We start from the raw sequence: 13549 nt of genomic DNA, 5'->3' as shown, positions 1-13549 counted from the left end.
TATATTTATTTATTTATTTATTTATTTATTTATTTATTTATTTATTGTGAGACGGGGTCTCACTCTGTCACCCAGGCTGGAGTGCAGTGATGCGATTTCTGCTCTCTGCAGCCGCCACCTCCTGGGCTCAAGCAGTTCTCCCGTCTCAGCCTCCAGAGTAGCTGGAATTACAGGTGCGCACCACCATGCCTGGCTAATTTTTATATTTTTAGTAGAGATGCGGTTTCACCATGTTGGCCAGGCTGGTTTTGAACTCCTAACCTCAGATGATCCACCCACCTCAACCTCCCAAAGTGCTGAGATTACAGGGTTAGCCACTGTGCCCAGCCAAAAATTGAGATTTTTAAAAGCTTTTTTTTTCTTTTTTGAAATAGGGAAACCTTCGTGAATTTGTGTCATCTTTGCACAGGAGCCATGCTAATCTTCTTTGTATTATTCCAATTTTAGTATATGTGCTGCTATAGTAAGCACTTAATGGCATCTTAAAGCAATTTTTTGATGGTTCTTATGGAAAATATAAGACTTTTATGAAAATAGAGCGATTTCATCAACATTATGTTATTGTCAAAAGTAAAATTAAAACGCACACAGAGAATGCGATACTTTTGATCTTCTCCATGTTTGGGTACAGAATAGTGGAAGAGTGAATGTGTGCCTATGGTTAATTTTGAGGGTTTGTTTTGAAATTTTGTTGCTTAATGTATCTTATTTTTGGTTACCTGCCAGTGGATAGAAAATACATGTGAGCACGTGAATTTTCACCCACTTGAATAGATTATTTTATAATTTCATCTATTACCCTGAAGACAGAATTCAACGTCATTCTTACCTTTATATTGTCTTCTCACTCTGGTTCCTCCCATTTAAACCTTACACATAGTTCAGTAAATACATGGTGAATGAATTAGTGAATGCAGAACATGTTTTTGCCGTCCTACTAGCTTCATAAGAAGCCTAATATCACGTACATAGGTTTGTTGAGTTCTAGGATAAATTTTTTCTTATTTGTTTTACCTTCTTATTTTTCAGTCCCTGGAGGAGGATCCATGGCCAAGGCTGAACTCTAAGGACCATATACCTGCCCTGGTTCGTAGCAATGCCTTCTCAGAGAATTTTTTAGAGGTTTCAGCTGAGATAGCTCGAGGGAATATCCAGGGTGTAGTCATACCCTCAAAAGATCCAGAACCACTTGAAGAAAATTGCGCTAAAGCCCTGACTTTAAGGATACATGATTCTTTGAATAATAGCCTTCCAGTTGGCCTTGTGCCTACTAACTCAACAAACACTGTCATGGACCAAAAAAATTTGAAGATGTCAACTCCTGGCCAAATGAAAGCCCAAGAAATTGAAAGAACCCCTCCAACAAACTTTAAAAGGACACTAGAAGAGTCCAATTCTGGCCCCCTGATGAAGAAACATAGACGAAATGGCTTAAGTCGAAGTAGTGGTGCTCAGCCTGCAAGTCTCCCCACAACCTCACAGCGAAAGAACTCTGTTAAACTCACCATGCGACGCAGACTTAGGGGCCAGAAGAAAATTGGAAATCCTTTACTTCATCAACACAGGAAAACTGTTTGTGTTTGCTGAAATGCATCTGGGAAATGAGGTTTTTCCAAATTTAGGAGAGGGCTTTTTAAATTTGGTGCCGAAGTTGAACTTTTTTTTAAGGAGACAAAATTAAAAGAATACACAGTTTGACTTTTTGGAATTCAGCAGTTTTATCCTGGCCTTGTACTTGCTTGTATTATAAATGTGGATTTTATAGATGTTAGGGTATAAGTTGCTGTAAAATTTGTGTAAATTTGTATCCACACAAATTCAGTCTCTTACTCTGATACACAGTAATTGTGACAACAGGGCTAAATGTTTAAAGAAATCAAAAGAATCTATTAGATTTTAGAAAACATTTAAGCTTTTAAAATACTTATTAAAAAATTTGTATAAGCCACTTGTCTTGAAAATTGCGCAACTTTTTAAAGTAAATTATTAAGCAGACTGGAAAAGTGATGTATTTTCATAGTGACCTGTGTTTCACTTAATGTTTCTTAGAGACAGGTGTCTTTTAAACATTATTTTTTATTTCTGATTTCATAATTCAGAAGTAAATTTTTCATAGAAGTGTTGAGCCATGCTACAGTTAGTCTGGTCCCAATTAAAATACTATGCAGTATCTCTTACATCAGTAGCATTTTTCTAAAACCTTAGTCATCAGATATGCTTACTAAATCTTCGGCATAGAAGGAAGTGTGTTTGCCTAAAACAATTCCCTTCTTTTTCATCCCAGACCAATGGCATTATTAGGTCTTAAAGTAGTTACTCCCTTCTCGTGTTTGCTTAAAATATGTGAAGTTTTCCTTGCTATTTCAATAACAGATGGTGCTGCTAATTCCCAACATTTCTTAAATTATTTTATATCATACAGTTTTCATTGATTATATGGGTATATATTCATCTAATAAATCAGTGAACTGTTCCTCATGTTGCTGGATTTGTAGTTGTTGATTTATTTTAATGGTATATACAAGTTGAGTATCGCTTATCCAAAATGCTTGGGACCAGAAGTGTTTCAGATATTTTAAAATTTTGGAATATTTGCTTTACACTTAGCTTTTGAGTGTTCCTAATCTGAAATTCAAAATGCTCTAATGAGCATTTCCTGTGAGCATCAATGCCTGCTCTGAAAAAGTTTCTGATTCTGGAGCATTTTGGATTTTGGATTTTGGATTTTCAGATTAAGGATGCTTAACCTGGATTAACATTCTGTTGTGCCGTGATCATGCTTCATGCTTTAGAGTAAGTTTATTTTATTTATTTATTATTTTGTTTGTTTGTCTGAGATGGAGTCTCACTCTGTCATCCAGGCTAGAGTGCAGTGGCACGATCTCAGCTCACTGCAACCTCTGCCTCCCAGGTTCAAGTGATTCTCCTGCCTCAGTCTCTCTCCCCAGAAACTGGGATTACAGGTGCGTGCCACCACGCCCGGCTAATTTTTTTGAGACGGTGTGTTGCTCTGTCGCCCAGGCTGGAGTGCAGTGGTGCAATCTCGGCTCCCTGCAACCTCTGCCTCCTGGGTTCATGCGATTCTCCTGCCTCAGCCTCCTGAGTAGTTTAGATTACAGGCACGTGCCACCATGCCCAGCTAATTTTTGTATTTTTAGTAGAGGTAGGGTTTCACATGTCGGTCAGGCTGGTCTCGATCTCCTGACCTCGTGATCCGCCCGCCTCGGCCTCCCAAAATGCTGGGATTACAGGTGTGAGCCACCACGCCCAGCCAATTTTTGTATTTTTAGTAGAGATGGGGTTTCACCATATTGGCCAGTCTGGTCTCAAACTCCTGACCTTGTGATCTGCCCGCCTCGGTCTCCTAAAGTGCTGGGATTATAGATGTGAGCCACTGTGCCTGGCTTAGAGTGAGTTTAAAATACAACTTAAAGTCTTCATTTTTGCACACTGAATTTTTTATTTTAATATCAAATATATTGAAATAGGTCAGGTGCAATGGCTCATGCCTATAATCCCAGCACTTTGGGAGGATGAGGAGGGCAGATCATGAGGTCAGGAGATCGAGACCATCCTGGCCAACATGGTGAAACCCCGTCTCTACTAAAATACAAAAAATTAGCCAGGCGTGGTGGTGCACACCTGTAGTCTCAGCTACTCATGAGGCTGAGGCAGGGGAATTGCTTGAGCCCAGGAGGTGGAGGTTGCAGTGAGCTGAGATCGTGCCACTGCACTCCAGCCTGGCAACAGAGTGAGACTCCATCTCAAAAAAAAACAAAAACGAAATAATAAGAATGTGATTAAGTCAGTTATGGCTTATAAGCATTATGTAAAATATGTAGCGATTTAAGATAAATAAAAAACTGCCAACTTCAGTAATACAGGAAAAAATCTAAAGGGAATTAAACACAGTATGTAATTTTGATGTGACTTGTACAGTGAGATAATTTTTTAATTTATTAATTTGGAACAAGATCTGTCATTGAGAGATTCAAGAGTTAATTCGTGAATTCAATGTCGTGCACCTACAATATGCTAGAAACTGTGTTGTTGGAAACATACCGATTTTCCATAGGAAATCTAAGAGTTTTTTCAGATCTTTCCAAGAGAGATAGCAACTAGCAGACACTTCTGGAGTCTGTTCATTGTGAAGGTCTTTTCCATCTGGTACACGTGTAATACCATCCTGGCTGCACCACGTGAAAATCCAGCAAGCCAGGTGTGGTGTCACATGCCTGTAGTCCCAGCCACTTGGGAGGCTGATGTGGAATGATCACCTGAGCCTGGGAGATTTAGGCTGCAATGAGATATGCTCATGCCACTGCACTCCAGCTTGGGTGACAGAGTAAGACCCTGTCTAAACAAAATAACAAAAACACCAGCAAATCTAAATACATACTGAAATCCAGACCAGGCACGGTGGCTCACACCTGTAATCCCAGCACTTTGGGAGACCGAGGTGGGTGGATCACGAGGTGAGATTGAGACTAGCCTGGCCAACATGGTGAAACCCCATCTCTACTAAAAATACAAAAATTAACTAGGCGTGGTGGTGTGTGCCTGTAATCCCAGCTACTTGGGAGACTGAGGCAGGACAATCGCTTGAACCTGGGAGGCGGAGGTTGCAGTGAGCCAAGGTTGAGCCAGGCCGGGCGCGGTGACTCACACCTGTAATCCCAGCACTTTGGGAGGCCGAGGGGGGCGGATCACGAGGTCAGGAGATCAAGACCATCCTAGCTAACACAGTGAAACCCCGTCTCCTAAAAATACAAAAAATTAGCCGGGCATGGTGGTGGGCGCCTGTAGTCCCAGCTACTCAGGAGGCTGAGGCAGGAGAATGGCATGAACCTGGGGGATGGAGCTTGCAGTGAGCTGAGATCGCGCCACTGTACTCCAGCCTGGGCGACAGAGTGAGACTCCATCTCAAAAAAAAAAAAAAAATAGATGGAGCCAGTGCACTCCAGCCTGGGTAACAAAGTGCAACTCCATCTCAAAAAAAAAAAGGAAAATCCATTTAGGCCAGGTGCGATGTCTCCTGCCTGTATTCCTAACACTTTGGGAGGCTGAGGTGGGAGAATTGCTTGAGCCCAGGAGTTTGAGACCAGCCTGGACAACATAGGGATACCATCTCTACAAAAAAAAAATAATTAACTGGATGTGGTGGTGTGTGCCAGTGGTCCCAGCTACCCAGGAAGCTGAGATGGGAGGATCGCTTGAGCCTGTGAGGTGGAGGCTGCAGTGAGCCATGATCATGCCACTGCACTCCAGCCTGGGCAACAAAGTGAGACCCTGTCTCAAAATTTAAAAAAAAAAGTGGCTACTTTTTACTTGTTTTTTTCTTTTTTTACCAGTGGTTGTAAAATAGATTATGTAATCTGTATTTTTCAAATCAATTGTTTAATGTAAAAAGTGTCACAGCATTATTTCCTACATCACATTATTTTTTAGTGCAATGGATCTAATTCTGTACCATATTAGTAGCTGTCTAATATTGAAAACCTTTTTGAGACACAACTCTACATGTTAAAATTAATTATTTTTTTGTATGTGTTCCTAGGGCTGTGGTTAGGCCTACTCTTTAAGGGAGTCAAAGATGTTTTGCCATCACAAATAATGCTTTAATGTTTGTGTTTCTTAAATTTTATTTGTCTATGTAACACATAGATCAGTAGTAATGGAAAGTTCACGATGTATGAAATGATACATAATGAAAAATCCCCTACCTCAGTCCCCAAGACAGTCAACATTTCCCCCTATTTTTTGTGTGTATTCTTTCAGCAATAGTCTATGCATAGACATGCGAGGATTATGTGTTTATCTCAACCTTATTTCTTAAAGATTTTTCTATATCAGTACATCAAAGAGCCTCATTATTTAGTATTTCAGTCTACAGATGTAAGTTAACTATGCCATTATTTTTTTTTTCCTTTTTTTTTTGAGACGGAGTTTTGCTCTTGTTGCCCAGGCTGGAGTGCAGTGGTACAATCTCGGCTCACTGCAACCTCCGCCTCCCGGGTTCAAGCGATTCTCCTGCCTCAGCCTCCTGAGTAGCTGGGATTACAGACGCATGCCACCCATGCCCAGCTAAGTTTTGTATTTTTAGTAGAGACGGGGTTTCACTATGTTGGCCAGGATGGTCTCGATCTCCTGACCTCGTGATCCATCAACCTAGGCCTCCCAAAGTGCTGGGATTACAGGTGTGAGCCACTGCGCCCAGCCAACTATGCCATTATTTAACCATGTCCACACATTCTGGTTATTTTAAATATTTTGCAGAAGATAATTCTTACCTGTGTGTCTTATGCCACAAGGATTAAAATATGTATTCATTGCTACAAAACTATCTCAAAATTTAGCAGTTTAAAACAACAAATACTGGCCGGGTGTGATGGCTCACACCTGTAATTCCAGCACTTTGGGAGGCTGAGGCAGGCGGATCACCTGAGGTCAGGAGATCAAGACCATCCTGGCTAATATGGTGAAACCCCGTCTCTACTAAAAATACAAAAAATTAGCCAGGTGTGGCAGCGGGCACCTGTAGTCCCAGCTACTCAGGAGGCTGAGGCAGGAGAATGGCGAGAACCCGGGAGGTGGAGCTTGCAGTGAGCCGAGATCACACCACTGTACTCCAGCCTGGGCGACAGAGCGAGATTCCGTCTCAAAAAAACAAAACAAACAAAAAACAAATATTATCTCCAGTTTCTGAGCTTCAGAAATCTGAGAGTGGTTTAGCTGGGTGATAGTCTTGTGGTTTTGGTCAAGCTACCAACCAGCGCTACAATCTTTCGAAGGTGTCACTGGGGCTAGATCTGCTTCCCGTGAGACTCACAGCTGTTGGCAGGAGACCTCAGTTTGTTGCCACATGTTCCCCTCCAGAGGGCTTCTCACAACATGGCAGTTATTTGCCCCCAGAACAAGCCACACCAGAGGGCAAGGCAGAAACCACAATGTTTTTTGTAACCTAGCCTCTGAAAGTGTCATATCAATTCTGTATTTTGTTGGTCACACAGACCGAGTCAGCTACAACGTGGGAGACTCCTACACAAGGCATGAATTCTAGGAGGTGGGCATTTTCTAGGAAGTGTCATTCTAGGGAGTGTCATCTGGAAGGAGGCTATCACAATCTAGAAGTTAAAGGCATTGATATTTTGAAATATAGCATGTATAATATTGTTTTAGTAAGGTGTGCACTAGCTATGTTTTGGTAATAGCATTAATGAGCAATGTTATTTTCATCTTCCATACGTCTGGAAGATTGCTCTAGTGGAGTAAAGCATCTTAATGTATTTTGCCACTAAATAAACTGTCTCACTAACAAAGTTGAGAATATTTTTTTTTTTTTTTTTTTTTTGACAGGGTCTCACTCTGTCCCCAGGCTGATGTGGAGTGCAGTGGCACAATCATAGCTCACTGTAACGTTTAACTCCTGGCTTCAAGTGATCCTCCCATCTCAGCTTCCCGAGTAGCTGGGACTGCAGCTGCATATCACCACACCTGGTGGATTTTTAAAATTTCCTTAGAGATGAGGTCTCACACTGTGTTGCACAGGCTGGTCTTAAATTCCTGGCCTCAAGTGATCCTCCTGCCTCGGCCTCCCAAAGTGCTAGGCAAATTTTAATCTTTGAGACAAAATATTTAGGCAATATTAGTGGTTGCATTAGGGATTACAATGTACATACACTTACAGTCTACTTAGAATAAATGTTCTATGACCAAAAGTGGAATGCAGAAACGTTACTAGCCAGGTGTGGTGGCATGTGCTTGTAGTCCCAGCTACTCTGGAGTCTAAGGTAGGAGGATCACTTGGCCCCAGGGGGTTGAGGCTTCAGTGAGCCCTGATCACACCACTGCACACCAGCCTGGGCAACAGAGTGAGACATTGTCTCAAAAATAAATTAAAAAGTAACAAAAGTTTTAGCAAAAGGAAAAAGAGTTAAAGCAAGCTGGGTATGGTGGTGCATTCCTGTAGTCCTAGCTACTCAGGAAGCTGAGGTGGGAGGATTGCTTGAGCCCAAGAGTTCCGGGCTATAGGTGCCATGATGGCATCTGTGAATAGCTATTGAACTCCAGCCTGGACAGCATAGCTAGGCCCTGTCTCTTACACAAAACACAAAGTAACAAAATGAAAACTGGTCAGTGAGGTGGCTCCTGCCTGTAATCTCAGCACTTTGGGAGGCTGAGTTGGGGGGGGGGGATCACCTGAGGTCAGGAGTTCAAGACCAGCCTGGCCAACATGGTGAAACCCCGTCTCTACTAAAAATACAAAAATTAGCTGGATGCGGTGGTGCACACCTGTAATCCCAGCTACTTGGGAGGCTAAGGCAGGAGAATCGCTTGAACCCGGGAGGCAGAGTTTGCAGCAAGCCAAGAATGTACCATTGCACTCCAGCCTGGGTGACAAAGTGAGACTTTGTTGCAAAACAAAACAAAACAAAACAAAACAAATGGAAACAGAAAAGAATGTGGTGCTAAAAAAAAAAAAAAAAAGTCTAGGCTGGGCATGGAATACGCCTGTATTACCAGCACTTTGTGAGGCCAAGGTGGGTGGATCACTTAAGGTTAGGAGTTTGAGACCATTCTGGCCAACATGCTGAAACCCTGTCTGTACTAAAAATACAAAAATTACCCAGGCATGGTGGTGGACACTTGTAGTTCCAGCTACTCAGGAGGCCCACCTGAACCTGGGAGGCAGTGGTTACATTGAGCTGAGATCGGGCCACTACACTCGAGCCTTCGCAACAGAGTGAGGCCCTGACTCAAAAAAATATATAATAATAATAATAATAAAATATGGCTTTACAACATCCTAAGTCTAGTGAAAGTCGTAAACCTACAAATTCAAGCTCAGCAAATCCCCAAACAGAAAACATTAAGAAATCCTGACATAAGCAAGTTGCTAAAAAGTAAAGAGAAAAACAATATTGAAAGCCACCGGAGGAAAAATATAATGCATACTGACCTACACAGGACTAATTTAAATGACTGCATATTTCTTTTCAGAAACCATGATAGGGCCAGGCATGGTAGCTCATGCCTGTAATCCCAGTACTTTGGGAGACCGAGGTGGGTGAATCACTTGAGGTCAGGAGTTTGAGACCAGCCTGGCCAACATGGTGAAACTTTGTCTCTACTAAAAATAAAAAAATTAGCCAGGCGTGGTGGCACATGCCTGTAATCCCAGCTACTCAGGAGGCTGAGGCAGGAGAATTGCATGAACCCAGGAGGTGGAGGTTGCAGTGAGTCAAGACGAAGCAAGACTCCGTCTCAACAACAAAAAAAAAAAAAGAAGAAGAAGAAAAAAGAAAACATGAAGACCAGAGGAAGTGGCTTTTTTATTTTTTTGAGACAGAGTCTTGCTCTGTCATGCCCAAGCTGGAGTACAGTGGCACAATCTTGGCTCACTGCAACCTCTGCCTCATGGGTTCAAGTGATTCTCCTGCCTCAACCTCCTGAGTAGCTGGGACTACAGGTGTGCACCACCACGCCCGGCTAATTTTTCTACTTTTAGTAGAAATGGATCACCTGAGCTCAGGAGTATGAGACCAGCTCGGCCAACATGGTGAAAACACATTTCCACTAAAAATACAAAAATTAGCTGGGCATGGTGGCGCACACGTGGTGGTGCATTTAATTGTTCCTGTTAATGAATAGAGCATCATGGAGAATAAATGAAACAAATAATAGTTTCTGGTAAAGAGATTTTGTTACATTTTAGTTACAGGCAATAGAATTATAAGCAGTTACAAAGCAGCACTGATGTGTCAAAGATAAAGAATGACCATACTTGGCCTGGCTGTGACTCACTCATGTAATCCCAACACTTTGGGAGGCAAAGACAGGTGGATTGGTTGAACCCAGGAGTTTCAGACCAGCCTGAGTAACAAAATGAGACCCTGCCTCTACAAAAAATTAAAAAATTAGCTGGGTGTGGTGGTACACACCCGGGCTGAGGCAGGAGGATCCCTTGAACTGAGAAGGTTGAAGCTGCAGTGAATTCTGATTGCACCACTGTACTCTAGCCTGAGTGACAGAGCAAGACCCTGTCTCTAAAAAAAAAAAAAGAAAAAGAGATGAAGGATGGCCATACTTAATAGTTTGCCTGGGACAGTCCTAGTTTTTTTTTTTTTTTTTTTTTTTGGTGTAATTATTAGAAGAGCCTCATTTCACAAAAGTGTCCTGACAAGACGATAAATTCTATGACCACTTTATAGATACTAGTGGGTTTCAAAAGAATGAAAAACTAAAGGAAAATAATCACCATGTCTTCAGGATTTTTTTGTTTGTTTGTTTGTTTGTTTGAGATGGAGTCTTGCTTTGTTGCCCAGACTAGAGTGCAGTGACGCGGTCTCGGTTCACTGCAACTTCCCCGTCCTGGGTTCAAGCCATTCTCCTGCCTCAGCCTCTTGAGTAGCTAAGATTACAGGCGTGCACGGCGCCCAGCTAATTTTTGTATTTTTGGTAGAGAAGGGATTTCACCATGTTGGCCAGGCTGGTCTGGAACTCCTGACCTCAGGTGATCCACCTGGCTTGGCCTCCCAAAGTGCTGGGATTACAGACGTGAGCCACCACTCCTGGCCATCTTCAGGTTATTTGCTGGACTTGGGAATGAGCAGAGGGATCCAGCATAATAAACAACTGCAAAGACTTAAGATTTTGAATAGAAATATGGGGATCGAGACCATCCTGGCTAACACGGTGAAACCCCGTCTCTACTAAAAACTACAAAAAACTAGCCGGGCGACGTGGCGGCGCCTGTAGTCCCAGCTACTCGGGAGGCTGAGACAGGAGAATGGCCTGAACCCGGGAGGCGGAGCTTGCAGTGAGCTGAGATCCGGCCACAGCACTCCAGCCTGGGTGACAGAGCGAGACTCCGTCTCAAAAAAAAAAAAAAAAAAAGAAATATGGGGAAATGCTGTGTTAGAAAGCATAATTACCTGGTACCTAGTATTCAGGATGGACAAATGGCAGGCACTAATTGTAATTAATAGAGATGAGGTGACAGGATTTTGGATTATGTTGGTTTTGCTATTCTACGAATTTTGGGATTCTACTTTTTAGGAGATTAATACAAAAGGTAGCGTTTAAAATTGTGACCTAAGGAATGCATCAGAAAAGTCAATATCGTGAGTAATCAATGTGTTTTATCTTGTAGCTAGAGGATTTTAGAGAAAAGTGATGGGGTTTTATTTTTTAAATGTTTTAAAATTTTACTTAGCTGAAAATTAAAATACTAATGTTCACCACAGTTTTGTGTGAAAACAGGTTATTTCCCCGCTGCTGAAATCACAGGATCATTATTCAAGTGTTTTTGGTGGCCTGGGTCAGTGAGGCAATAGCTTAAGGCTTCAAAAACAAACAAACCAAAAGAAGAATCCTAACCAAAACAAAAACACACCAGAAAGTACACACTGATCTTGAAATTTGGTTTGCATAAGGACAGCTCTGATTATTCTCTAGGGATTTTGTTTTTTGTTCTGTAGGGCCATATGAGAGGCAATCTTGGTCATTAGTAATTTATTATACTGGGCCAAGGTAGCAATTGGAAGAACAAAGAACTCTTGCTTAAAGTTACTTTTTTCCACTAAAAATGAGTTTCGTAGCTGGGATTGCTAGGTATCAAGAACAAATAGTTCACTGACGAGTTTCTCCATGTCTCTGTACTTTGATGTGACTCATGAGCTGGCAATATGTACAAAGCACCCACTAGTTACTTCCATTAAAAAATATGATCACCACACGTTTTATCTCCAGTGAAGGCTCATAAAATAATCTCAAACCATCTTCGTGGATAATAAAACGGGGTAATTAGAACTGGTTGGTAGTTCATTTGGAGAAATTCCTTTTTTTGTCTTTGAGATGGAGTCTCGCTCTGTTGCCCAGGCTGGAGTGCAGTGGTGCGATCTCGGCTCACTGCAAGCTCCACCTCCCGGGTTCACACCATTCTCCCGCCCCAGCCTCCCAAGTAGCTGGGACTACAGGAGCCCGCCACGACGCCCGGCTAATTTTTTGTATTTTTAGTAGAGACGCCCGGCTAATTTTTTGTATTTTTAGTAGAGATGGGGTTTCATGGTGTTAGTCAGGATGGTCTCGATCTCTTGACCTCATCATCCGCCCGCCTTGGCCTCTCAAAGTGCCGGGATTAGAGGTGTGAGCCACCGCGCCCGGCCCTTAGAGATGGGGTTTCTCCATGTTGGTCAGGCTGGTCTCAAACTCCCAACTTCAGGTGATCCGCCTGCCTCCGCCTCCCAGAGTGCTGGGATTACAGGCATGAGCCACTGTGCTCGGTGCATTTGGAGAAATTTCTACTTTGATCTAAGAACTTTAAATTTGGGCCGGGCGGATGACTCACGCCTGTAATCCCAGCACTTTGGGAGGCTGAGGCGGGCACATCACCCGAGCTCAAGAGTTCAAGACCAGCCTGGGCAACATGGCGAAACTCCATCTCTAGAAAAAATATAAAAACGGCCGGGTGGTGGTGGGCACCTGTAATCCCAGCTACTCAGGAGGCTGAGGAAGAAGAATTGCTTGAACTCAGGACACGGAGGTTGCAGTGAACTGAGATCGTGTCATTGCACTCTAGCCCGGGTGACAGTGCAAAGACTCTGTCTCCATTAAAAAAAAAAAAAGAAAGAAAGAAAGAAAGAAAGAAAAAGAAAACAAGAAAATAAAAAATGCAAAAATTAGCCAGGAGTGGTGGTGCAGGTCTGCCATCCCAGCTAGTCAGGAGGCTGAGGTAGGAGGATCACTCGAGTCTGGGAGGTCAAGGTAGCAGTGAGCTATGATTGCGTCACTGCACTCCAGCCTGGGAGACAGAGTGAAACTGTCTGAAAAAAATAAAAAATAAAAAAAAGAAAAAAGAAAAAATGGCCAGGCACAGTGGTGGCTTACGCCTGTAATCCCAGCACTTTGGGAGGCCGAGGCAGGCAGATCACGAGGTCAGGAGTTCCAGAGCAGCTTGGCCCATATGGTGAAACCCCGTCTCTACCAAAAATACAAAAATTTGCCAGGCACGGTGGCATGTGCCTGTAGTCCCAGCTATTTGGGAGGCTGAGGCAGGAGAATTGCTTGAAGTCGGGAGGTGGATGTTGCAGGGAGCCAAGACCATGCCACTGCACTCCAGCTTAGACGACAGAGTGAGACTCTGTCTCAAAAGAACAAACGAAAAAAAAAAAAAACCTTATTTACTCATAAAAAGCCTATGGGTCAGGTGCAGTGGTTCACACCTGTAATCCCAGCATTTTGGGAGGCTAAGATGGAAGAATCACTTGAGCCCCAGAGTTCAAGATCAGCCTGGGCAACATAGGGAGGCCCTGTCTCTACAAAAAAAAAAATTTTAATTAGCCAGGCATGTTGGTGTGTGCCTGTAAATCCAGCTACTTAGGAGGCTGAGGTGGGAGGATCACATGAGCCCAGGAGTTGGAGGTTGCAGTAAGCTATGATTGCACCATTGCACTCCAGCATGGGTGACAACAAAACTGACTCCCTCCCATGCCCCTGCTAAAAAGAAAGCCTATGAGGCTCATAATAATCTTTTTTTTTTTTTTTTTTT

The 13549-nt window shown here is 42.8% G+C and overlaps 1 protein-coding gene across 1 annotated transcript in view; it reads left to right on the top strand.

Moving 5' to 3' along the window:
* PPM1D (protein phosphatase, Mg2+/Mn2+ dependent 1D) overlaps positions 1-2486 on the top strand; it is a 69162-nt gene extending 66676 nt beyond the window's left edge. Inside the window, exon 6 of the mRNA XM_017870829.1 lies at positions 1030-2486. Coding sequence (XP_017726318.1) covers positions 1030-1587 — 558 coding nt within the window. The 3' untranslated portion in view covers positions 1588-2486. The remainder of the gene's footprint in view (positions 1-1029) is intronic.
* The last annotated feature ends 11063 nt before the right edge of the window (positions 2487-13549 follow it).

Source organism: Rhinopithecus bieti, unplaced genomic scaffold (assembly GCF_001698545.2).
Source record: "Rhinopithecus bieti isolate Rb0 unplaced genomic scaffold, ASM169854v2 scaffold_5497, whole genome shotgun sequence".
Lineage (NCBI taxonomy): Eukaryota > Metazoa > Chordata > Mammalia > Primates > Cercopithecidae > Rhinopithecus > Rhinopithecus bieti.
This window is presented reverse-complemented; position numbering and strand designations above follow the sequence as displayed.